A 25,176-nucleotide genomic window follows, 5' to 3' on the forward strand; every position below is an offset into this window, starting at 1 on the left:
GACCCTGTGAGGACGGGGCCTCTCGGGGTGGGGCCCGGCCTCCCCCGCCTTCCCCCGCCTCTCTCCGGCCGAAGTCGGCGCCGAGGCTGGGCGGCGTGGGGTAGGCCCGTGGGCCGGCAGGGACAGGGACGAGAGGGGTTCCGCAGCTCCTGGAGGTGGGCGGTGCGCCCCGTCGCTGCGCGGTTCCGGGCTACGCCGAAAATGTCAGGACGCTTACAGGGTTTTGCTTCTCAGTTAAAGGATGAAAGGTAGTAAGGAACCATTTTTTGTGAAATTCATAAAGTCTTCTGGGAACTCGGAGTATTTTTTTAAAGCTCTTGAGGTAAGTAGGTTTGAAAACCTTTCTCAGTGAGCTTGGTGAATTATCTAATTAAATGATTTCTCTGGTTGACTTAGATGTGGCTTATATGTATACATCTGGAATCTATTTCTGTAATAGAGATGTTTAGTGTTTAATAAAGTTTGTTGAACAAGAGCAATTTTGTTGAAATTACTTCTTGAACAAGAAGTAATTATCATTTCAAAACCTATTGAGTTTTTATTTAGTGAAGTGACATGTAGCTTGGAATGTCTGGATGGTGGTCACTCATCTAAGCACTTAGCAAACTTAGGAAGGACACTATGGATTGGTTTCCACCTTGAGAGGTTAGTGGGAGCTAAAGGCACTGTGTGGCAGGATCAGGTCCTAAAAATTTGTATGATGAACATTTAAGTCAGTATTGTGAAGACTTGGGGGAATGAGACGAACACCCATGACGTATTTTAGCCCTTTCTTCTGCCCATATACTCTTGCATGGTAGCTTTGTTGTGAGTTGTTTCAAGTAGATGTACTGGCGTAGTTTCCACAGGATTGGCTCTTTGTGATTTGTTAATTAAATAAATGTTGTTGTATGCACTGTTTACCTGCAGTCTATAAAAGAATTTCAGTCAGAAGAACATCTCCAGATCCTTGAAGAAGAAACAGCGCTCAATATAAAAGAAAATGATAAATCACTCTACATTTGTGATCCTTTTAGAGGCATTGTTTTCAGTCATCTCAAAAAGGTATGCTACCCATCAGCTTGCTTCTAGCTATATTCTCTCTTTTCTAGAAGCACTCGTGTCCATACTTACACTCTGTATGTTCCCTCTTTTTGCACTGAATATAGCAGTATTCGCAATAAAATCTTTAAAACTTCACTGCATCCTGTATTTAGGGAAGAAGATGACTAGCAAAGTGTAAGGATTATTTTGAAGCGCGTGGAAAAATAAATAGTATGATCAGTTCTGATTCTGCTGGAGTCGCTAAGCTGGCTCTCACACTTTTTTTACTTCCCGAGTAACATGATTTTGTTTGACCTGCAAGGAATTGTCCAGCAGACAAAGATAGGCTAGTTGGAATTCTCTGGCATGTTAGCTATAGCATCTGCTGCTTTTACTGAGGCCAGAAAACCTACAAGGATTGTACTGAAAATCTGCAGCTGAAAGTAAAAACAAAACTGTCAACTATCTGGAGATGTTAGAGGAGGAGGAGGACAGACCAAGGGCCCTGCCTTCCTCGGGATCTGGGGACAAGGAAAGCCCTCCTTATACCAGTGTACCTTCTGCTAATATTCTTTGGGGGTTTTTTTCTGTTATTTTATTGCAGCTTGGTTGTAGAATTGTTGGACCACAGGTAGTCCTGTACTGTATGCAGTCCCAGCGATGTGTCCCAAGAGCTGAGTATCCTGTGTACAATATGACCATGGCCGATGTAACAGTATCCTGTACCAGCCTTGAAAAAGATGTTAGGGTAATGCATTGTACAAAATGGATTGTTTAGCTGATTATCATTGACATTTGCTTCAGATGGCTCATTACTAAGGCAACAGTCATACTATAGATAAGACTAACTGTGTCTAGATATATCTAGTCTTTCTATAGTTTGTAGACTATGTATAGTTTTATGTAGAGAGTTGCATGGAGAAAGAGGGAGTCTTACAAGTATATGTAGTATATAAATCCGTATGTAGTGGTGTATCTATGCATGCGCATACATATATTACATAAGCGTATACATATATAATCATACAAGATTTCAGCTATATTAATATGGCAGCAAATGTATGTTTTAGGGATTTTTATTAACTCATTAGATGGATTGCTTATCTTGCTAGTTTGCGGCTATAATGCTACAGACAACATGCTCTATTTCTGTTTACTCAAACCTATATGGTAAAGATTTAATACTCAGTCAACTATGGTTTAAATAGTTTACCTTAGAAGTTTGCTATTTATTTATTCTGATATCTCTTTCTAATTTATACTACCTAAAATGTAACCGTCTCTAAAATTTTACTCATACAGTATGATTGTAGTATTTTTATTAAGAGTATGTATTATGTTCAGCTTATCATAAATGCAAATAAAATGGAAATTATGTTTGATGTTTTTTATTACTTCCATATATATCCATTTTGTATTTTTGAACAGTTTTTTAGGAGAAACCATGGACAATTGGAATCCATGATGTTGTTTTTTAAGGTGAACATGAGTGTGATGTAGGTTCTTTCTTTTTCTTGACAATTTTCTATAATTTTTTTCCCCACCCAGGAAGAAGTTCATAAATATGTGCAGATGATGGGTGGACGTGTGTGCAGAGACCTCAATGTGTCAGTAACTCATCTTATAGCTGGAGAAGTTGGCAGCAAGAAATACTTAGTAGCTGCTTCTCTGAAAAAACCTATTTTGCTTCCCTCTTGGGTTAAGACACTGTGGGATAAATCTCAGCAAAGGTATAAAGAAACAAAACAAAACTGTTTTTGTTTTGGGGACTGGTAATTCTCATGGTGATACAGACTACTTTCTTTTTCTGGTTGATTTTACTTGGAAGAAAGAAATATTTTATTTCTTTTTTTTCTTTCTTTCATTCCTTTAGCATAATGAGATACACTGATGTTCACATGGAAGACTACGCTTGTCCCGTGTTCCTTGGCTGTATAATTTGTGTAACTGGCTTAAGTAGTTCAGACAGGAAAGAAGTCCAGCGCCTCACTGCTGAACATGGTGGGCAATATACAGGGCAGCTCAAGATGAATGAATGTACTCACCTCATAGTTCAAGAGCCAAAAGGTAGAACTTACAGAGTAAATATTATTTTCACTTCTTGAGTTGAAGTAGTGTAAATATGCATAAGCATAAGAGTTTGAACTGTCTCTGTGTCTGCTGCAGTATGCTCTTACTACTTCTGTTTAGGGAATCACTGTTGATGGGAAGAGTAACACAGGGCACCCTTACTTTGCTCTAAAGGCATGAGAAAGAGAACAAAAGAGGGAAAAAAACAGAGACCCAGATCGTATTTAAGGGAACAAAAAGGGAGAATCCTGGAGGGGATGGAAGAATAGAGAAAAACTAAGTTTTTTGGGAGAGCTGGGTAGGACTTAATTTATAATGCTGATTGAAATTGGATTGTGGACTAATGTTTTTTTAACTGATCTATTCTTTGTGCCTTCTGAACTGCCTAGTAATATAAAATGAAAGCTCCCTTTCTTTCCTCTCGGGAAGATGAAAGGATTGTAGTTTCATTGTGAGAAGAATGGGAAGGGTTTTCTTTTTTCCCCCCAATTTCCCTCCCTTTCCCTGTGGGGAAATATCCTGGGACTTTGTAAACTTTTTTTTTTCCCCCTGGGCTTGAAAATCTTAAAGCTCTTTTTTTTTTTTTTTTTCTCCCCTGGGCTTGAAAAGTTTAAAGCTCTTTTTTTTTTTTTTTTTTTGCTTTAGTGCTCTGTCATACTGTACCTATGAGCTAGCCATCAATGAGATATTTTGCTCTAACTTTATTTAGAGAATAAAGATTAGATAAAGCTTATCAGAAGAGTCCAGAATAACACAACTTGCACGTTGAAATCAGTTATTTGAATTTTTTCAATTTTCTTAATGTCCAGCCATCTTTCAGTGATTACTGTTTGAAGCATTAGCCTTTTAGTAACTTGTGGTTTTTATTTTGTTTACTTTTGAAAGGTCAGAAGTATGAATGTGCCAAAAAATGGAACGTGCACTGTGTGTCTGTGCAGTGGTTTTCTGACAGCATTGAGAAAGGCTTCTGTCAGGATGAGACAATATATAAAATAGAAGCTGGATCAGAACCGAGTAATACACCCAGTACGTCAACACCTACAAATCATGCCAGCAAGTCCGATAGTAAGTAAGACTTTTTAAAATATATTAAAGTAGGAAACATTTGTAGTAGGGAGGAAGAACTGTTTCAAATTAGTAGGGTGCTGATTGCTTTTGCAACGCTGGTTTGACAGTTTGGGTTCTGATACTGCTTATGCTTAAAACACAACAGATTACTTTTATGCACATTGAATATTCCAACATGTGTAGACTTAAAACATGTGAATAATTGTTTAAAAAGTAAACTTGAATTAGGTGTATGATTGTCTGCTTAAGAATCAATGGTGTATATCTCCAAGTCCTAAAAATTTGTAGTTTAAAACAAGTGTCTGTTATGAATTTAATCTTATAGCAGTCTTAGGGGGAAAACAAATGCTGATTTCATTTTTTTTTAATTATTATTTTTTCTATTTTTTTTCTTCATAAATTTGTTTTTATGTACTCCATGCTATTAATAGAAGGAAAGTTAAAAGCATTTTGTAAACAAACATTGTAGCATGAAAGACACAGCTTTAAATGTGTCTTTCCAAACACCTGTTACTGACTACTACTTCAGGAAATGACTGAACAGGAGCACTGGGTTAGCACTACCAACAGAGCACTGGGAATTCAAGTTAGGTATTACGGAAACTGCATATAACTCTCTCAAATCACTGAGCTTCATGTTGATTTCTCTTACTACAGAGAGGCCTGTCTATTTTTAAGAGTATTTCTAATAGGTGGCCACAAAACCGGAATAAAAGCTTTGAAAACCGGTCTCATTGGCTGCTCATTGATGACATGCATTTGGGAATAAACAAAAGGTGCATAAGCACTCTTGCTAGTAAGACCATACTCAATTTCTGTGTAAATAAAACCCTTGGTTTAACCAAGGATATACTTACTTAGTATTTTTTATTCTTCAGACTTTACATTTCCTTCTAGCACAACAAAATCATATGTGACAGTTTTGTATTTTGTTTAGTGAAGCAGCAGAGAGAGATGAGCCAAACCTAATGTATCTTTTTAAATTTTAATTTTATTTAAAGATCATATCCTTTCGGACGTCAGCCACATTTCCAGTATCAATTTGAGTGGTGTTAATGAAACTGCATGTAGCTCTGCTATGAGCAGCAGACTGGATCCTGTTCCTGATGAGCTGGAAAACTTGGATATAAGTTCTTTTCAAGCCCCTGAAGATTTGTTAGATGGGTGTCGAGTATGTTTAACAATGTATACTTTGAAATGTTCAGTCTTAACCCTGTGGAAGCCACTAGGTTGAAGCACTGGCAATTGCTGCTTGAGTAAATTGTTGTTTCCGTGGTCGGTAGCAAATGCCAGATTTATTTTGTGTCCACATGCTGTAGCTTGCGTGTGTGTCTACATATGTGTGTGTATAATTTTATTAAATATGTAGTATAAATATAAAATTACATATTTATATACGTACATATTTAAATACTATAGCAAATGGGTTCTAGAATTGGTGTGTGATTTTGGGTGGGGCTTTTTTTTTTTGTTTTACGACTTTGGCTGGGGGTTCATTCCATTAGTAAATATTGAAGTTTTGCTAGATTAATTTGCAAAGATAAATTAATCCAATTCTAAACGCTTAACTTTTTTGGTGCTTCTCAGAAGCTGCACCACTAGTTTCTGTGTTCTACAGCAGTCAAAACAAATTATACCAAAAATAGCCTACTTTTTTTTTTTTTACTTTTTTTTGCTTTTTTTAAAAGCCTTTTTTGTTGCTCTGTTCTCTTTGTAGATCTATCTGTGTGGCTTCAGCGGCAGGAAGTTGGACAAGATGAGGCGGCTTATTAATTGCGGTGGTGGTGTTCGATTTAATCAACTTAATGAAGATGTTACCCATGTCATTTTGGGGGAAAATAATGATGAGCTGAAACACTTTTTGGACAAGACAGCTCACAGGTTGTGATAACTATATTGCTTAAGGTCTACTTCCACCTTGTTTTCTTTCTCCCACCACCTTATAAACAGGAAAACATGTATTGATTTGAAAATCCTAAATAGTTCTTGACTTAAATGAGAGGACTTACAGCTAGTATTCATAAGTACATCCTCGTGTGCTCTTCAATACTGTAGTTCTTTGGGTAGCCATGAGTCACCTCAATGAATAGAAAAACAAGTATTCTTATTGGTGAAAAGAGGTGTTAACATGTATTTGTTAATATATTGAGGAGGAAGGATTTGGCAACCCAGCAGTGGCAGTTACAATTTACATTATAGAAAATAAGTATGAAATTCTCTCTTCTCAGAGTGAAAGAAAAAAAAATCTTGAGGTTTGTAAAGTGTCCAAAGCTTGCTTAGTATTGGAGTAACAAACTTCAGGTGTATGTATGTACTAGTATTTGCAGAGCAGGAAAGAAGAATCAACAGTTCTGAAACCTGCTGTAACTTGTTTGTATAACACTTTGTTTTATAGGCCTCATGTAGTGACAGCAAAATGGTTGCTGGAGTCATTTAGTAAAGGTTATCTACATCCAGTGGAGCAATATATCCCTTTAAACTACCAGCTGTTAGAGAACCCAATTTTGGAGCGACCTGGAATGAAATCAATTCTTCCCAAAAATAACAGTCTCTTGAAGAAAGAAGCTGTGAACGTTATAAAGCACCAGAAAGCTGCTGAAGATGACTTCCTCTCTCTATATGTAAATAATGATTCTACATCAGGTACATTCTAGGCTCAACATACCATAGAAAGTTTAACTGCTCATAATTAGCATTTGAGTTTTGCAGCGTTTGCTTATTAAAAAGCTAGCCACATCTAGTATGTTAACTTCTATGTTGTGTTTTAGAAATCAAATTTAAACAGGACTATACATACAGCAGTTTGTAAAACCTGTCTGAAAACAGCAGAATACTGTCATTTCTTCATGGAACTATTTTGAGTTGTCTTTGATGTGCTTGTCAAGCAATTATATGGTTGGTTGTTTTTTGGGGTTTTTTTTGTTTTTTTTTGTTTTTTCCCTTTCAGATGAAGTTGAAAAACTAACATCCAGAACCTTCAATAATGTTACTCACTTGACTGTTCAAGGAGAGGATCAACCTTCTGTCTGTAATGGTTCTTTGGGAGAGTCTTCTGCACTGGTTGAAGGAGGCTTATTTGTCAGAAAGAGATTTCTTCTTTTCGGTTTTGGTGAAGAGGACGAGTCCTGCATTGCAGATATTATAAAGGAGAACGCTGGGAAAATTCTGCCGCTACAAAGCAGAACCATTGCAGACTATGCTGTGGTACCTTTATTGGGGTGCACAGTGAAGCCGACTGTTGGTGATGTTGTCACAAATACGTGGCTGGTAAGGGAGTTACACTTCCAGTTCCGCGAGTAAACAGGTATCTATATTAGAAATATGTCTTGTCAGAATGCAGAGTTATCGGTGGCTTAAATGTAAGTAAGATACTGAGAGACTAGCCTCGTTCCATTTGAAATGTACTAAATGAAAGCATGCTTTAAAGCCTCTGCAACTCTAAGGTATCTTTCATCTGTTGCACTTCATTTTCTACAGGCTTGTTAAATAGGACTTCGTTGTCATGACTCAGGCTTCTTATATGAGAATCTGGCAGCATTCTCTCTAAATAATGAATTGTAGAAGGAGCTAGTTGAAGAATAATAATGATTTCATCTGATATCTTTGTGCTTACTTTTTCTTGTTTCATGCTTTTTACAGCTTTTTAACTTGTGGCAGAAGAGCAAGTCAGCTTTATAGCTCAAAGTCAAAAAATATTAACTATATTTGCCAAGAGCGGGCACATGATGTAGACTAACTGCTGTTAGTATTTTTCAGTACTAGGTAACTCTAAGAAGTAAATCTATACAGACCCTCAGATCACACCTTGAACTACTTTAAGGGAGCCTCCAGGGTTGGAAGAGTAGTAACTGAAATGTTCTGAATAATGCCTCAGTATGTCAAACCTGACAAAATTAAAATGATCTAGAAAAGAATTTGTCTGATTCAATGGGGAATAATTTGTCTGAAATGTAATGATGGAAGCAGGTTTGCTTGTTGTTGAGTCCATAAATGCTATCATACAGTTGCTGAAATATTGTTCGGTTTGTTGCTGTTTGGCTTGATTTGCATTGTTATTTCTTTCACCTTCTTTAAGATAACATGTGTGGAACAGCAGCTCCTTTTAGATCCCCAGTCCAATCCACTTTTCACACCAGTCCCAGTAATGGAAGGAGTTACCCCTCTGGAAGATTGTGTTCTTTCTTTTAGCCAGTTCACTGGTGCAGAGAGAGACTCCCTGGTTTATTTGGCAGGACTGCTAGGAGCAAGGTATGTCTCCTGTCACCATTTCTTCTTGTTCTTAGACAGCCAGTGTGATGAAATCCATTATGCATTTCATTTCTTCTTTTAGAATTAAAGCGCTATTGGATTCTATTAATTTACAAAACCTAGTGCTGAAGCAATGAGGTGTTGTATAGTTCTCTTATTTTCCTCTCCTTTAGAGAAATTTAGTCAGTATTCACACAGCCTAATTTCTACTGGAATACGCTCGGTCTCGTATTTCCCAGTGACTGAGTCTCAGTAACTTTTTACTCTGCTCTAGACCAGAGCAAAAAAAAAAGACAGTTTTTCAGATGTGAGGCCTTCTGAGTTGCTCTTCAGTTGTCCGGGAGTGGACCATTACTCCTTTTCTTCAGTACTATCTGGTTCAGCCTCATAACCAGTGATAGTGCACCATTTCTTAGGAGCTGGCATGGTGAATAATTTGCTCCCAATTCATCAGGATCTTTGAAAAACATTAAGAAAAACATGTTTAGTCATGAAGTGACAAAATTGTATAGCTTAGAGTATCATTTGATCTGATTTGTAGTCTGAACTAAATTCTTTGCTGGTGAGTTCTCAGTCCTGCCATCTTCTTGGAAGATTGGGTCCTTGATGATAAGAGGAAAAACTGTAATAGAAAGAAAACTATTGTTCATTTGGAAATGATGCTTCTTGGCTCCAGAAAGGAATCCAGCCCATCCCATTAATCTTGCAGAAAAATGCTATGCCCAGGGTATGATTTGGAAACGGGATATGTGAGGACTTCTGGAGTATGAGAAATGTTATGTTTTCAATACTGATAGAAGCAAAACATTACTGTTTAACTTTCCCCCCTCCCCCTGCCCTTTACAGCCTAACCGACACCTACAAGCAAAAAGTGGATGGTCTTAGATAATTCTACCGGTTCTTATTCTGTTGCTTGAATACATTTTATAGTAGTATAAACATGCCGTAGATTAATTTTGTTTATGACTAAATGAATGTTTTATTAATCTAACTTTAGAGTCCAAGAATTCTTTGTGCGGAAAGCCAATGCAAAAAAGGGAATGTTTGCCAGTACCCATCTTGTAGTGAGAGAACCGGATGGTTCGAAGTATGAAGCTGCGAAGAAGTGGAATTTGCCGGCAGTCTCTGTAGCTTGGCTTTTGCAGTCTGCAAGGACAGGAAAGAGAGCAGATGAAAGCAAGTTCTTGGTTGAAAATGCAGAGGCTGAAGGTTGGTTATTAGCAAGTTAGGGAATATGATTGTGTCGTTGTACTGTTTGTTCGCGATAAAGAAGGCAGGTGTGATCAAAGTTTTTTTTTCCTAACACCTTTGAACTATTAGAGCTAAAGGATATTTTTTCAAGTATTTTTTCCATATTTTTTTTTTCCTGTTGCGGAGTTGTGATTATAGAAATGATGCTCTGTGTTTGTGTGTTTGCTGCAAGTCTTTTGGAGCTAGTGGAGTCTTGTGGTTATCAGTTGGGAATCAAGCTCAGTGTCTCAGCTCTGACACATACGCTGCTCTAGATTGCATGGGAATTGATGATAGATCTAGCTTAGAACTTCATACTTGTTGGTCTGCAATGACATGATGCCCCTCTGTTCAGTCCTTCGTGCCTACTTCATCTTCTGCTGCCTCTGCTCCTTTTCCAGTTATTTCACACCTTTTATTTGGCAATATTTCTTCCATATTAAGATGCAGACCACAGTGATTTAATGTTAGCCAACCTGTTTTACCAGTCCCCTTGTGAATTAATTGTATGGGTCACTAAGTCAGAGGACAAAAGGTATGTTGTTGGCATAGGCATATCTTATCTGTATGTTACATTTTTAAGGAAAAGAAGTGGGGGGGGCAGGGGAAATGAGCAGTAAAATGTGAAGGCAATTCTTGTACTAATCTTTTTGAGCTATAAAGATGAGTCATGCTTATCTAGAAGCATTTATGATGGATAAGCTTTAAGGGCTTATTCCTGGCTAAATCTTGGTCCTATTAATCCAAAGGCATAAGGGTCTGGAAGCGTACACAGTGACCTAAAGAGGTGTGATTCAGAGTCATGAATATGAAAGGAATTTTACGTTGCATGGAAAGTAAGGAGCCAGGGAGGAGGAATTACCTTTAAAGTTGAAAAGGAAGGATTTGTTGTGTATTGCATCTTTTTCTTGGATTTGTATTTTGATAGTTGTATGACATGTGAGCTGTACAGGTATGTGTGGAACTGCAAACAGTGTGAGTAGGCCAGGGGTTGCTCACCCTTTTTCAAATGCTTAGGGTCAAACTCTGTACCAGTGTAATTCAAACTAAGTAGTTAACTGGTAGACACTTAAGATACTGGCTTTTAAAATATAATCGTCAGTTTAGATCATTTATTGGGGGGATATGAATTATTTTTTTAGGGAAAGGAAGGTCAGATGAACTTTCAGTTGTTGTTTAAATAAAAGTGTATGCAAGATCTGTGTTCAAAAGAAAAATAGATTGCTTGCTTATGTTTTCTTTGTTTCTTTTAAAGATAAGGAGAGTTCTATTACTCAGCTTAGCAAGACACCAGCAACTGTTAAATCTGATTCGGAACAACCTACTTACCTCCTTGAAGCTGGAAAAAAAACAGCTGTGACCCCTCTTGATATCAACAGGTTCCAGAGTAAAGCTTTCCAAGCTGTGATCTCTCATCATATTGGGAAGAAGACAACCCCTCTTGCACAAGGGGGGCTGCCACAGAAAGAACCGTCTTTACATCTTGATACACCATCAAAATTTCTTTCCAAAGACAAGTTATTCAAGCCTTCTTTTGATGTAAAGGTGATCATCCTTGCAAATTTTTTAGTCTGTAGAGCCAGTAGGGTTAAAGATGCGCATAAACTTAAATACAGTACAGAAACCTGTGCTTACCCCTTTTTATGCTGTTAACATACAGACTTTCCATTTTGAATAATGCCAGGAAAAGTAGCCCTGTTTATTTATATATATTTCTAGTTAATGACCTGTGAACTAAATTTATTGACTAGTAGATGCTATAAAAGCTTATTGCATCATATGCTCATGTGTTCTACAGCTCACACAGTACACGGTCTGTGTTCTTTACATCTAAAGACTGAGAAACATGTACTACAAAACCAGAAGAATCTAGTGTTCTCTTTAGTTAGTTCTGCTTCACGAAGAGAAGGCTCTGGGGAGACCTTATAGCGGCCCTCCAGTACTTAAAGGGGGCCCACAGGAAAGATGGGGAGGGACTCTTTATCAAGGAGTGTAGTGATAAGACAAGGGGTAACGGTTTTAGACTGGAAGAGGGTAGGTTTAGATTGGATATTAGGAAGAAATTCTTCACTGTGAGGGTGGTGAGACACTGGAACAGGTTGCCCAGAGAAGTTGTGGATGCCCCATCCCTGGAAGTGTTCAAGGCCGGGCTGGATGGGGCTTTGAGCAACCTGATCTAGTGGAAGGTGTCCCTGACCATGGCAGGGGGGTTGGAACTAGATGATCTTTAAGGTCCCTTCCAACCCAAACCATTCTGTGATTCTGTGGTGATTCTGTTACTCAATTGGTACTCTGCTTTTTCAAATCTAATAGTTCATCACTCTGGTAATTTTCAAAAGCAAGATATTCTAGACCAAAATTTCTCTTTTTTAAAAAAAAAGGGCAGCAGGAAACTTGGTGATTTAAAGGTGCAGATAGAATCATATACTCATATGCAACTCTTGTGGGGGAAGGTATTAGTAAATTAAAGTAGTTGGTTGGGATTAGGAATACCTGGGTTTGGCCACTGGGTTTTCCACTGAGGGTAGTTTTCATTGATGGCAGTGAAAAGAGACATTAATAATTTATCTTCTTCCTGTTTTGCTTATGCAGACTCTAAGATCGGGGTTGTCTTGTACTGCTTTTGTGTAGTGGTACTACAGTTGCACTTGCTAGCTGCTACTGTAGTACACCGTCCTGGTTTAGGAGTGTGAAATCTTACTACAGACTATACTTGGGAAACTTACACTTGAGTGAGAATTTTGTAAGGCGTTCGTAAAAGTCAGTCAGTTGCTTCTTTTTCGGTAGGATGCTCTGGCAGCTTTGGAAACTCCTGTGGGTCCTGATCAAAAAACCAGGAAACTGAGCACACCTCTCTCTGAAGTCATCGGCAGAAACTTGAAATTGGCACTGGCGAACAGCACAAGGCATACAGTAGCTCTTACTGCCAGCCCTCAGTTGACCACTGCACAGCCAGAAGTGGTAGGAAATTTTGGGTTTGAGTTTCTGAAGCATAGGCTTAATTAAGAAAATGCCATATCTTTGTGATTTAAGTTACGAAGGAGTTTGTGAGTTGTGCTTTGTGATCTATTTGAGTAGAAATCCATTATGATTATGCATTCTTCAATGACAGTTAAAGGAAGGTGAGACAGAAGAGTTTCCTTCTGGAAGGCAAAGAATTTTAAAACCTTTTTCTACTGTCTGTACTACTATCTTGAATATTAAGCAGTTGTTAAGTAACATGGCATATAAATATGTACCAATTTAGACTTTGTAGTATTGGGATGAGAGGATTTCATCACACTTAAGAAATTCCCAGGCTCCAGATGAGCAGAATTAAATGTTTTGTATTGGACTAAAGTTAGGAGTTCTTTTTTAATGTCTGTCGTCTTTTCCTATCTTCCTCTGTAAGGTGCTGTTCTCCTGCTTACTAGGAGGCACAAGATGTGATCAGTTGCTTACCCCCTTATAAAGACACGTTATGTTATCCTTTCTTGTAGTCATCTTGCCTCTTCAGTCTAATCTACCCTAGTGAGAGAAAACAGAAAAAGATGTAGGAGGAAAGGGAGCATTTGTGTATCGCGTGCCATGTTAGTACACTGGTACTGTAGAGAAGGGGCGAGAAAGCTTAATGGCCTTCAGCAAAGGAAGGCTGTCACTTCTTATTTTGCAGCTCCTTATTCTTACTTTTTTTCACTCCAGTACAGTGAAATACTTCTGTGGCATCAGGTTTGATAATTCCCTAATTTCAGTGTTCAGGAAGTGCTCGGTCTGTGATGGAAGGAGCAGAATATGTTCCAGGGAGACTGGCTGAGAGTGAATCTTTTGTCTTTGGATTTCTAGTACATGGAATGATAATAGTGCTGGGTTTTGCCCATGGAGTTCGGGAGTAGCTAAAATAGAGAAAATATGTTTATCTTGGTTGTGTTGTTATTGCGTAATTTACTACATGCTACACTAAATATTAAAGTACTTTTGTTATTGATAAAGAAACCTTCCAAACATGACCCCTATTTTTTCCCTGCTGCTTGAACAGGAAGAAGAGCCCAAGCCTCTAGCTGATGTTGTTATATGTGTTAGTAAAAAACTTAGTAAGAAGCAAAGTGAACTGAATGCAGTAGCAGCTTCTCTTGGGGCAGACTACAGGTATCAACTGATACAAACAGCTTCTGAGCTTCTGCATTAATGTGACATCTAATAAATATAAGCCTTGGCATGCTAATATGCTTATCTATATGGCCTTTTGCTATAGCTAAACATTAGATTTCACCACCTTAAACAATTTCTATTGCAAAATAAGGCCATCCACTTCTAATGCAAAATAAGGCCATCTTCATCCCCCTACCCCCCCACCTCCCCAGTCTCTGTGTTCTTCATAAGTCTGTCTTGGAAAGACTGTTTGTCCTGAAGTCTTCCTGAATTGCAGAAAAATGTTTTTTTCTTTTTCTTCTCTTCTTTTTTGAAGAAAACTATGAAACATTTTTAACTTTTGGGTAGTTTGAAATTTGCTTTATATTTTAGATTTCCAGTCTGATCTGAATTTGTGTGTGTGTTTTTCTCCCTGGCTCAAAACTAATTATTTTACAGATTGTAAGCATGGCTAAGTTAGTGTGCTTAGAAAGGCTTAGGAAAAATAGGTTGTCACAAAGAGAAACCACAAGCTAACCTTTGTGATTTAAGACAGAATTCTGCTCCCACTAAATCTGATGTATATATTTTGTTACTGACTTCTATGATAAGTGTTATCATTCACAGTGAGGATGAGGAAGTTGCCCTCATGTTTGGTAGTAGCTTAGAAATGCTGAAGATACTTGCATTAGATAGCAAATACTAGTTTTTATCAGTTTAAACGTTAGAATCCTGCATTTTGTTTGTTTTGAGCTTTAAGGATCAGTATTTCACTTGCAGCTCAAATATGTCAACAAAAGAAAAAGCGCTCTCATCCTGGGTGACCGGTTCTTTTCAGAATCTGATTTTAAACTCCACTTACTTAAATAAAAACAAAACAGAAAAACTAAAGCAAAACTCTTCCTCTTCCATATGTTTATCAGATTTAGTTTTGTTTACTTTAGGAATGCTTTCAAAAAACACTGAAATCGTTCTATCCTTAAACTGAATGCTGTCTTCTTTGGTGAAGAAATTGTTTGTTTAGGCATAACAAAATGGGCAAAACAATATTTTAACATGAATAAGGGATAGAACAATTTCTGGGATGGGTTTCTAATACTTTTTGATAGGAAATGATATCTTCAAGTTTTATTTCCTTTTCTTTTCTAGATGGTGCTTTGATGAAACAGTAACACACTTCATCTACAAGGGAGGACAAAATGACAATAATAAGGAGTACAAATCCGTTAAAGAACGGGGTATACATATTGTTTCAGAACACTGGCTTTTAGAGGTATGGAGCTCGCTTTGTTCCCTTATTAAAAGTGAAGGGAAATGGAGGTTTAAAACCAGTTATATGGCAGTTTCTTTTCTGTTTGAATTTATATTGAACATATATAGGAACTGATGTTTTGCATCCTGCTTTGCATTTATAAATTGAGCGATCAGTTTTCACTGATGTACTTTTACGTTGTTCTCCGTGAGGAGAAAAGAAATTCTCTTCCGTTGAACATTTCTGCTACATGTTTCCCAGAATGAGAGCCATGTTTTTTTTCTTGTATAAAGTACTTCTTTCAGTGGTGTTCTTATACTTTTCCTATGTTTAGATGTGGAATTTCTCTTTTATCTCAATCAGTTTCTCATCTTTCTTATGTTAACTGATGTTATTACAGAGTGCCCAAGAGTATAAACGGCTTCCTGAGTCTCTCTTTCCTCACACTTACAATCCCAAAATGAGCCTGGACATCAGTGCAGTGCAAGATGTCAGGCTCTCCTCCAGTAAACTTCCATCAACTGCAAAACCAGTAGAGGAAAATGAGGTATAATGTATGATATGAATTTATGTTCTATGAAGCAATTTGGATTCAGTTAACTTAATTGTTATATTAACATATACTAATAAAAAACATTGGTGCTTATTCAGTGATGCCCTGAATCAGGTTTAGCTAGTAATAGGCTAGCTCCCTAATAGTAGCTATCACAGGTGTTCCTTACGGTTTTTCTGCATTTGTAATGCTCCTCTTCTAGGGTGATGGAGGGAAACAGAGGCATTTCAGTATCAGAAGTGCTTTCCAAATTTGAAATTACGTAGGTCCAGTCTTTGCCTTCTTTTGTAGGTAACGAGATCCAAGGTGTGAACTTGCCTTAGTAGACATTTAGGCTGCAGAATAGGTGCTGTCATTGATGCTGCTGTTCACTGTTTTACTGTCATTGTGATAGCAGAAAGGTTAGATTTACTCTAAGGCAAGATTAATAATCTTCAGAATTTATACAAGTGTTGAACATGGGTAAAAAGCAAAAAATTTTGGTGTTTGAGAATTCTACTTATCTTCGTTGGTTTTAGATTATTCCAGTGGATGAAGATGATGCTGAAGATGATGTAACTACTGATCAGATAAAGGAAATAGTCACTACAGGGGAAGAACAAATTGTAACAAGTGAATCCAAAGGAGGTGAATGTAAATCACTGTTTTCAAAATAGTTGTGGAACATCAAACTATCAGTATAAGCCTTTTATCATTTCAGGTGCTGAATGTACTTGGCTGGTATAGAAATTAGTACCTAAAGCTTCCAGATCTTAATCTAATTTCTATACCAGCCAAGTACAGCTAGCCCTTATTGTTGCTGGATGTGAGGGAAGGGATTTGCTGTCTGTTGTAAAGACTGACAGCCCATAAGAAAATCATGATCATCCGTTGCAAATTACTTAATTGCTGTTTCTTTGTTTTTAAAACACTGAAGTTTGTCTTTAACATGACAAACCACTGTTTTAGAGTATAGCTTTTTTGTTATGTAAATAAATGTGTTATGGGAGAATTGTAGATATGAGTTAGATCATGCAAGCAAATTTAGAAGTGAGCCAAATGGAGATTTCTACTTGTGTCTAGGTGACTCAGGGCATACGTAGTTTTCCTAGATACTTTTCCCCTGATATCTTTCCCCTTCTTAATGAATTGGTTTTGTCCCGATGCGGGGAGGGAGGGGAGCGGGGCAGGGGGGAAGTTGACTGGAATGTCAGGTTTTTTTCACTTGTTACAATATAACAGTCTTGATCTTCTGAGTTTTCTTTCTTTTAAGTTTTAACCCAAGCACTAGAAATGAGGGAGAACTTTCAAAGGCAGCTGCAGGAGATCATGTCTGCCACATCACTAGTGAAACCACAAGGGCAAAGAGGTTCCCTTTCAAGGAACAGTTTTGATGGTTCTCCAACCACTCCTGATAGCACACGGTCTGTGCGAAATGGCCGCAGTAGGGTCTTGGAAGCTCTAAGGTATTGATTTGTGTTTTAAAGTATCTTATTTTGTCCTCCCTGTGCATACTTAGACAGTTATTGAAACATTAATAGGTCTCCACGGTTTTCAGATGTATTGTCTTTCTCTACTGATGTACTTAAGTTGCTTCTCTTGCAATTCAGAATCTTTAACTGGACATGCTAGATAAAGTCAGAATGAATATTATCTTAATCCATAGTGGGTATCTTTTGTTTTTCAATAAATCGTAGAATAGTATGATTTGTTTTTTAATTTTGAATTGAATTATGCCAACTGATTTATTTTCTTTCTCTTCAGATTAGTTAGTGTTCTTATAGGTTTTGAAGAAACCATTGCTGCAGTATTTTAGTACATAGGTCATATACAAGTAGTAGGTATTCGTGCAAAGCACCTCTGTAAATGTTTCTCCTCTTTTCTTTTTCTTTTCTCTCTAAACAGAGAATAGGATTTGAGGTCTAACAATGCTGAGCTACAGTGGGAAAATAATGGAAACCTTGCAAAATTATTCCTTTAGCTTGGTGTTTATTTGCAATTAATAGGTTCAGTAAAGAGTAGAGTACACTGGTTTTTGGAATGATTTATCAATATGACACATAATAAAACATCTCCTACTGATATTTTGGTTGCCTTTTTTAAGCCATGCTGACACTTAGGCCCACAAAGCCAGGCTGCCAGAGTTGCTTTTATGCTGAAATTTTCCCCTTTCCTAGCCATGCTTTCTAATAATGAGTTAGTTAACACATTGCCTTCTAATATGGTAGTCTTCTGTAAAACAAATGAATGTTTAAGGTATCTGTGCTTTTTTCCTTAGGCAATCCCGTCAGGCACTCACAGATATAAATACAGAGCCATCCCAGAGTGAGCAGATCATCTGGGACGATCCTACTGCGAGGGAGGAGAGAGCAAGACTTGTCAGCAACTTTCAGTGGCCTAACAGTCCTTCCCAGTACACTGAGCACGGTCAGAGTAACGTCTATAAGAACATGGATGAGTCTGCCTTCAAAGGATCTTTAGCTGATGCGGAGATTGCTGGTATAGGTAAAATCAGAAATACAATATCCTTGTTCTTTGGTACAGCATCCATTTGATCCTTGGGACTTTTAAAATACAGTAGTGTTTGAATTCTCCTTTTAAAAAAAAAAAAAAAGTGAGCATTGTTGGCATTTCTTGAATGCCAAAAATGCAATTTTACATCTTTGAGCTCCATTATGTGTTGCTGTTTTTTAAAGAGAAGCTTTCCTATCCATTTGCCATTTGTCGTCAAATACCAAGGCAGCACCTGTCTTAAAAATAATCTGCATCAACTTTAGGAAATCTTCCAAATTTTTATTTGGAACCACAGCTGGCTTGCAGGTAACAATACAGGTAGGTATAGTGGAATTCAAATGGAAATATCAGTAGCAGAATCTTTTTAATTATAGTGGAAATACTCATAGGTGAAGAATGGAGATATAGCAAGAAGATACCCATGAGCCTGAAAAACAGATGTGTCAGAGCTGCTGATGGACATGCTTAGGTCAGGATTCAGTGAAGATATTGTATTTATCTTCCCTGTTCTTTTTGAAGTCTTTAGTCTACTGCTAAGGAAGCAACATACGTATGGTTTTTTTCATCTGTTTTTGCTTTCTTCCCCTTGCTGCCTCCTGAGAGACAGCAGAATCCTGTATTTCTCTCTCCCAGCTGCCTCCCTCCTGCCCCCCAACTCCTTCCCTCAATCTCCTTACAGAGTTTCTGCTTGTGGCAACAGTCTTCCTGAAAACTGACCCTGTCGTAGAGGAGGTTGAAGAAAATTAGCTAAAAGCATTCAATTGATTTTTCATTCAACTGAATCAGTGCGGTTTAGCCAAAGAAATTAGGCCATTTGAGGTTTTTCTTTCTTTCAAAACATCCAGGCACATGAGTCTGCAATTTTGCAATTGGTGGTTTGTGGTATAGGGAAGAGCATCTTTAAGAAAGGCAATGGTGAAATGTACCTGCGCATGTTGTAGCAGCAGTTGTGTTTTGTCCTTTTAGATGTACTTTTTTTTTTAACTTTATCCATAATTACATTCAGCCAAAGACAAGTCATGCAAAAATGCTTTACTTTCACAGCTGTTCCTGAGGCTGGGGATGGAGATTTGATTGGAGGTCTAAAAAATCCTGTATGTAGAGATCCTGAAACACCGATTAAAGATCACTTGATCCCCACTCCGCAGGCCCCCAGCATTGCTTTCCCACTAGCTAACCCTCCTGTGGCACCACAGCCCAAAGAAAAGGTTTGTCATATGAAGAAATGTTTAAGATGATTTGTGTTCTGAGAGATGTAGTGACACTTCGGAAACCTTTGAACTTGACGGTAAATATAAAATAGGTGAATATCTGCATTTAAAATCTTGAAGTGGATTACTTTTGCGCAGTTCTATTTCTTTTTCCTCCTTCGAGATTTTGAACAAATAATGTTTGTTCAAATAAATAAAGCTTGTTTGTTCAGACAAATAAAGCTTTTTGTCCTGTTAGTTCCTACTGGAATGCTGAGGTAGGCTTTGGAGTGGAGAGTTACTATGTGTATTACTTGGAACTCGTCCAGCCATGTTGGGATGATGGAAAAAAGTTTAGACTTTCATTTCCTTGGTGGTATCTGGAATTTACGTTTAGGTACAAACTGAAAATTATTTTTCTGCCAAAAACCTGGTTTAAAGTTCTGCATTGTTACAGTGAACTTGGAAGGGGCTAGGAAAATGAGCTTAGCCTCTTGCCCACAGTGTATCACTTGATGCTCAAACTTTCATCAGCTGTGTGTCTTCAGAGGCATAACATGTCATGTTAGTAAATAGGCTGTGGTGGAAATGCATAGAGGCCCTCGAAGTTATAGAAAGTCTGAATGAATGAGGCAGCGTGATAGATAGATGATGATTTCTTCATGTGATAACTTGGCATTAGTGGGTATGAATGAAGGATTAGTTTTTATGACAGATTGGTTCAGTTGTGCCCTGAAGAAAGGGGGAACCAAGAGGATGTTAAGCAGGAGCCTGTTGATTTGATAAGATCCAAGCTTTTGTCAAGTGATTGACAGGTTTGGTTCTGCTTTTCCTGGCTAAAAGAAAAGTTAATATAAAAATAACCCAGAATGTTTGGCAGAGAAATAGTCAGCTGTCAACCTAATCTTTCTTGTCATATTTTCAAAATCTGTTACTGTATTTCCAGGCTGTTACAGAAGATGAGAAGGCTGATGAAGAACCAGAAAAACACCGTAAATTTCAGCTGTCTTCTCTTAATCCTCAAGAAAGATTTGATTACTGCCATCTGATTGAGGAATTAGGTACCAGATATTTGTAAAATGCAAAGAATAGTGTGTGTCTGTAAGCTGGTCAGCTGTGGCTCACTGGGGAAAAGAAAGGGCTTCTGTTAATGACTTACCAGATTTGAGGTCTCAAATTTATGGCTTTCTGTGCTTGTGAGCGATTCTTTGAATATATTATTATTATGTGAGTGATCAGCTTTGCCATAAAACAGCAATGGTTTTGTCTTCTGGCAGTTTCTTTTAGCTGTCTCCACAACGGTCTCATTCTTTACTGTTGGGAGTGCCCAGGACTGCTGTCCTCTGGTATCTCTCATTCCTGTCTGTGTTACAGTGGCACTTTATTTTTATCAGAGCCACTCTTTCCTGTATGCTCCTCCTTTCTTGTCAGCTTCTGCCCGTGTCACTTCAATGATGAAATTTTCAATGTAAACTTGAGTTAAGTATATTTTTATCCGAATTCAAATAATTCTCGCTTTGAGTTGATCCTTTCTGTGGTACAGCATGACTCTTAAATATTTTGAATCAAATTCATTCCTCACTTCCAAGGTGGAATAGTACTTGAGAAACAGTGCTTTGATCCAAGTTGCACCCACATTGTTGTGGGACATCCTCTTCGAAATGAAAAATTCTTGGCTTCGATGGCAGCTGGAAAGTGGGTGCTTCATCGTTCCTACCTGGAGGCATGTAGAGGAGCTGGCTGCTTTGTTCAGGCATGTGACCTTATTATTGAGAAATGAGTATGTTGCACCTTTTCTCATTTCTTTTTATTTTACACTGCTAGGAAAGGACTTAACCTCTCAAAATCAATTAGCAGTTTGGAGTGCCCGAGCCTTGGGAGTTTTAGATCCAAAGTCTGAGAAATTTTTGGCAAACTTATCTGAAAACTAGTCCTGAACCAAACTCCTGGTATAGGACAAATAAAATACCTGTATTTTTATAGTTAGTTCTGAAAATTGAAGCTTGAGTACCTTTTGGTAAATTCTCATTGGTATCAGCTAAAGTTATGTGGATCTTGTTACACCAGGAATTAAATCCTGATCCTTTCAATAAATGAACATAATAGTTTTAAGAGATCCAATTCTGTAGCCATGTACACAAACATTTTTGAACACTCTCTCTTCCAACTCCTCACCTCCCTAACCATTATTTCATACTTCTCCTGGGTCTAGCAGTTCTTTTACATTGACCAGGCTAACTTTAAAATAATGCCTGTAGACTGGTTCATATCTTCATGTATCAAAACCAACTTTCATTGGTTCATTGTTTTGGAAGACACTGCAGAAATGTAGAGTCGATGGTGTCCAGAGTAGTGAGTTGCTTTGCCCTGTTGTTGAATTCCATTGCAAGAGGAATCTGGTTGTCCGCAATGTGACTTGATGTTGGAGAAAACATGAGTTGATGTAGATATATATGTGCAATTAAGAGCCATATCTCTAATTTTAACTACAGCTGTTTTGGCCAGATAAAATCAATATATAAAGCTAGAGTGAGTTGGGATTTGTTCTGGGTTTTTTTGTTTTTTTTCATTTTGGTATGGGTTTTGTATTTATTTTTCTGCCGGTAAAGTTGGCAGGACTGCTTTGTAATTCAAGCTTATGATTGTTCTAGGAAGAAGATTATGAGTGGGGAAGTAATTCCATACTTAATGTTTTGCCTGGAATCAATGTAAACCAGAAGAAACTAGCACTCGCAGCCATGAGGTGGAGGAAAAAAATTCATAAAGGGAGGCAAGAAACTGGTATTGTTGAGGTATGGTATTGTTGAGATACTTAGATACTCATGTAAGTTGTACAGTGTGGGCAGACAGGACAGGGATTGTCATCAAGAAACTCAGAAACTTAACTGATAGGGAAAGGTAATCTGCCTTGTTATTAAGAACAAAATGGCTTGGCTGGATATATTCTAGTTAAGTAATTTTATTTTTAAAAAACTTCTAGTGCTGGCATATTAAAAGTCTTAATCTCCTCCTGAACCATTGTTCATTTTTTGCAAAGCTGGAATGTGGCTACTTACGTATGTAAATGTCCCTTGGCCATGAAGATGATGTTTACACTTTCAGATTCCTGACTGGGAAGCTAACCTAACTGGGCTTTACTAGGAAAACACAACTGGTGCTGGCAGTAACAGTTACAAATCCTGTGCTGTGCCATATAGGTGAATACAGCTCTCTGGACAGCATTTTTATAGCTCTAGCAGTGAGCATACTGTTGTGCTTCAAACATGGCACAAGTTTGCACCTTTCCTAAAGCACCTTCCGTGATTTTTACGGTGCAAGTTCCATAGTCTTTCAGTGAAATTTTTGAACGTGGGAATTGGGTTCCCCAAAGCCTTTTAACTCCTCTCTCAGATCAGGCATTGCAGTTGAGTATTCCTTGAAAAGTAGAAATACTGCTGCTGTTTCAGTCGCATCAGGATAAATCTTCACTTGCATGTATTTCACAACAGCCTTTTTAAATGAATGCTTGTAACAAATCCTCTGTACCCCTTGCCTACTTGGAAACCAGACTGAGTGCTTGTAGGAGGCAACCAGTTGGCCCTAGGTGCTGTTACTGTAACTGCATAGATCATGTGCATGGGGTAGGGGGGATATGTTGTTTCCAAGTAACTGTCTTAAGATGTGTTTCTGTAGATGAGTGTCTGGTGTTCTGGAAAAAATACTTACTGCCAAGAGTCTTTTCATAGATTGGTTTGCCCATCTTGCTATGTGGGTGAAAGGGCTTGGTGGCAAGCTGCCTGACTCTATGGTATTGGCCCAGTAGTTACATGTTGTGTGGGGTTTTTTCTGCCATTTACACTTAAAGACAAAACTAGGTGACAGCGAATCTTCATCTAATGGATATTCATGAAAGGGGCAAATTATAGATCCATTAAGTCTTTGTACTTTTTTAGTACCGATGTACTTTTGACTAAATTGAGTCTTTTATCTAGGGAGCTTTCAGTGGCTGGAAAGTGATCCTGAACGTTGACCAAACCAAGGAAGCAGGATTCAGGCGCCTTCTTCAGTCAGGAGGAGCAAAAGTATGTAGTTTTTTGAAAAAATAATTAAATACACATATGTTTCTATTAATTTTTTTTTCTTTCTGTTAAACTCTGCGCTGGGCATTTTCCATGCGAGTAAAACATCTTAACCAACAAAATTGCTTACACACAGGATAGCTGAGACATGATTGAAGGGTAGGAGGAAAAAGCTATGTCATCTTCGTTTTGCATGTGGTCAGGCAGGGCAGCTTGTCTGAGGTCACACAAGTCAGTAGTGCTGGTGCGAACTGAAGATAGGAATTTCTGTGCCCCACTCTGATGAGAAGGATCATCCTTCTTGAAGGGTATGCGATGGTACAGAATGCAGCTGTAAATGGTATTTTATTTCTCATTGGTTTGCTAGTTAATTTGATGAGTGAAATTATAGGTCATGAACTGCATTTGTCTTGGGGAAGAAACACAAAAATAAACTTGTTTTTTTTCTGTTGTGTTTTAATCTGCAGGTGTTTTCTGGTCATTCTGTGTCTCTCTTTAAAGAAGCAACTCATCTCTTCGCTGACTTCAGTAAGCTGAAGCCGGATGACACCAGGGTTAACATAGCAGAGGCGGCAGCCCAAGGAGTGAACTGCCTGAAACCGGAGTACATTGCTGACTACCTCATCCAGGTGTGCATGCCCGAGGGCGCTCTCGGGGGTGCTCTTCAACTACCCCACCCGCGCCTCCAACAACCCCAGCCACCTGAAGCCTCTGAAACGGACTGCTGCTCTAGCAGTCATGTGCCGCCTTTGCCAGGAATTGTGGCCACAAGTGCCTATGCTGAGTATTTCGATCCGTGGCCTCAAATTTTAATTGCTGTAACATGACTTGTTCTAGTGCTGGCAGGGTAGAGAGCTTGCAAAACGTATTAAAAATGTTGGTGTGCAGTGTTCATTATGTTATTTTCAGTTTTAGAAAACTAATGAGCTGTTTCTTCTCAGAAGCTTCTTGAGCTAAACAAAGGCTTGAGCTAAACCACTTCTTTCTTCCTCTGTTGAAGGACCCACCTCCCCCAATGGAGTCTTACTGCCTGCCGGAAGCTGAGTCTTACCTTCAGAATAACACAGAACTTGGAACTGGAGTATCCCAGAAAAGAAAAGCGCTGGGAGAAATGAGCAGAGTCAAGCGATCTAGAATACACTGAGCAAATTCCATGTTTTTAATTTGTACGTTTTTAAATTCATATTTATATTTTTTCATTCTCACCACAAAAATTAAAAGCTTTGAGTTCCACTTCTAATTTGTCCTGAGATTAAAATAACTTTACAGTAATACTCATAGGAAAGATTGCTTTGCTTACCAGCAGCATCTAAAAATGTAGCAAGAACTCATCCAAAAAATACTTTGTTTCTAAAATGTCCTAACTATCCCACTAATGATTTTCTTCAGGGACACCATTGTATAATAATAGTAAAGAAATACTTTGAGAGATGCTTATCACATCCTTTATCTGTGTGTTGTGGGGAAAATACCAATTGATGAGAATTCTGTTGCATTTCCCACTCAGTAATGGACTGTGGTTTTACATGAATTTTTCCTCTTTTGGTATTTTCTATTGGAGGGGAAAAAGGAAATGGGAGAAAAAGAACTGGCTTGTAAAGTTTTGTACTAATAGAGGGTGTAATAAATTATTTCTATAAATAGAGGCACTGTTGAGGTACTGCTGTTCTGAGTGCTAATGAATCTGTTCAGCAAACATAGAACCAACTGTTTGACAAGAGTGAAGTTTGTCTGACCATGCTCCCTGTTTGAATCTGCGACAGGAACCAGAGGCAGAACAAAGATGTTAGTTTCCAGCAGCTGGAAATGTTCTTAGTCAGACAACCACAATATTTGACAAACTGACCTTTTAGTAACTATGGGGTCTGGGTCTCTATTTATTGA

The 25,176-nt window shown here is 38.1% G+C and overlaps 1 protein-coding gene across 1 annotated transcript; it reads left to right on the forward strand.

Moving 5' to 3' along the window:
• The first annotated feature begins 241 nt into the window (after window positions 1-241).
• On the forward strand, window positions 242-25,176 carry TOPBP1 (topoisomerase (DNA) II binding protein 1). Its single transcript, XM_009280305.1, has 27 exons — window positions 242-322; window positions 910-1,044; window positions 1,628-1,771; window positions 2,572-2,753; window positions 2,897-3,090; window positions 3,979-4,158; window positions 5,163-5,332; window positions 5,879-6,042; window positions 6,557-6,804; window positions 7,109-7,428; window positions 8,237-8,409; window positions 9,407-9,618; window positions 10,895-11,184; window positions 12,427-12,600; window positions 13,655-13,764; window positions 14,896-15,019; window positions 15,399-15,545; window positions 16,070-16,178; window positions 16,804-16,996; window positions 17,809-18,035; window positions 19,089-19,252; window positions 20,181-20,295; window positions 20,824-20,987; window positions 21,886-22,026; window positions 23,206-23,295; window positions 23,760-23,921; window positions 24,293-25,176. The coding sequence occupies exons 1-27, from the start codon at window positions 242-244 to the stop codon at window positions 24,434-24,436; spliced, it is 4,557 nt and encodes a 1,518-aa protein (XP_009278580.1). The 3' UTR covers window positions 24,437-25,176.

This window comes from Aptenodytes forsteri, unplaced genomic scaffold (assembly GCF_000699145.1).
Source record: "Aptenodytes forsteri isolate BGI_AS27 unplaced genomic scaffold, ASM69914v1 Scaffold523, whole genome shotgun sequence".
In the NCBI taxonomy this organism is placed as follows: Eukaryota; Metazoa; Chordata; class Aves; order Sphenisciformes; family Spheniscidae; genus Aptenodytes; species Aptenodytes forsteri.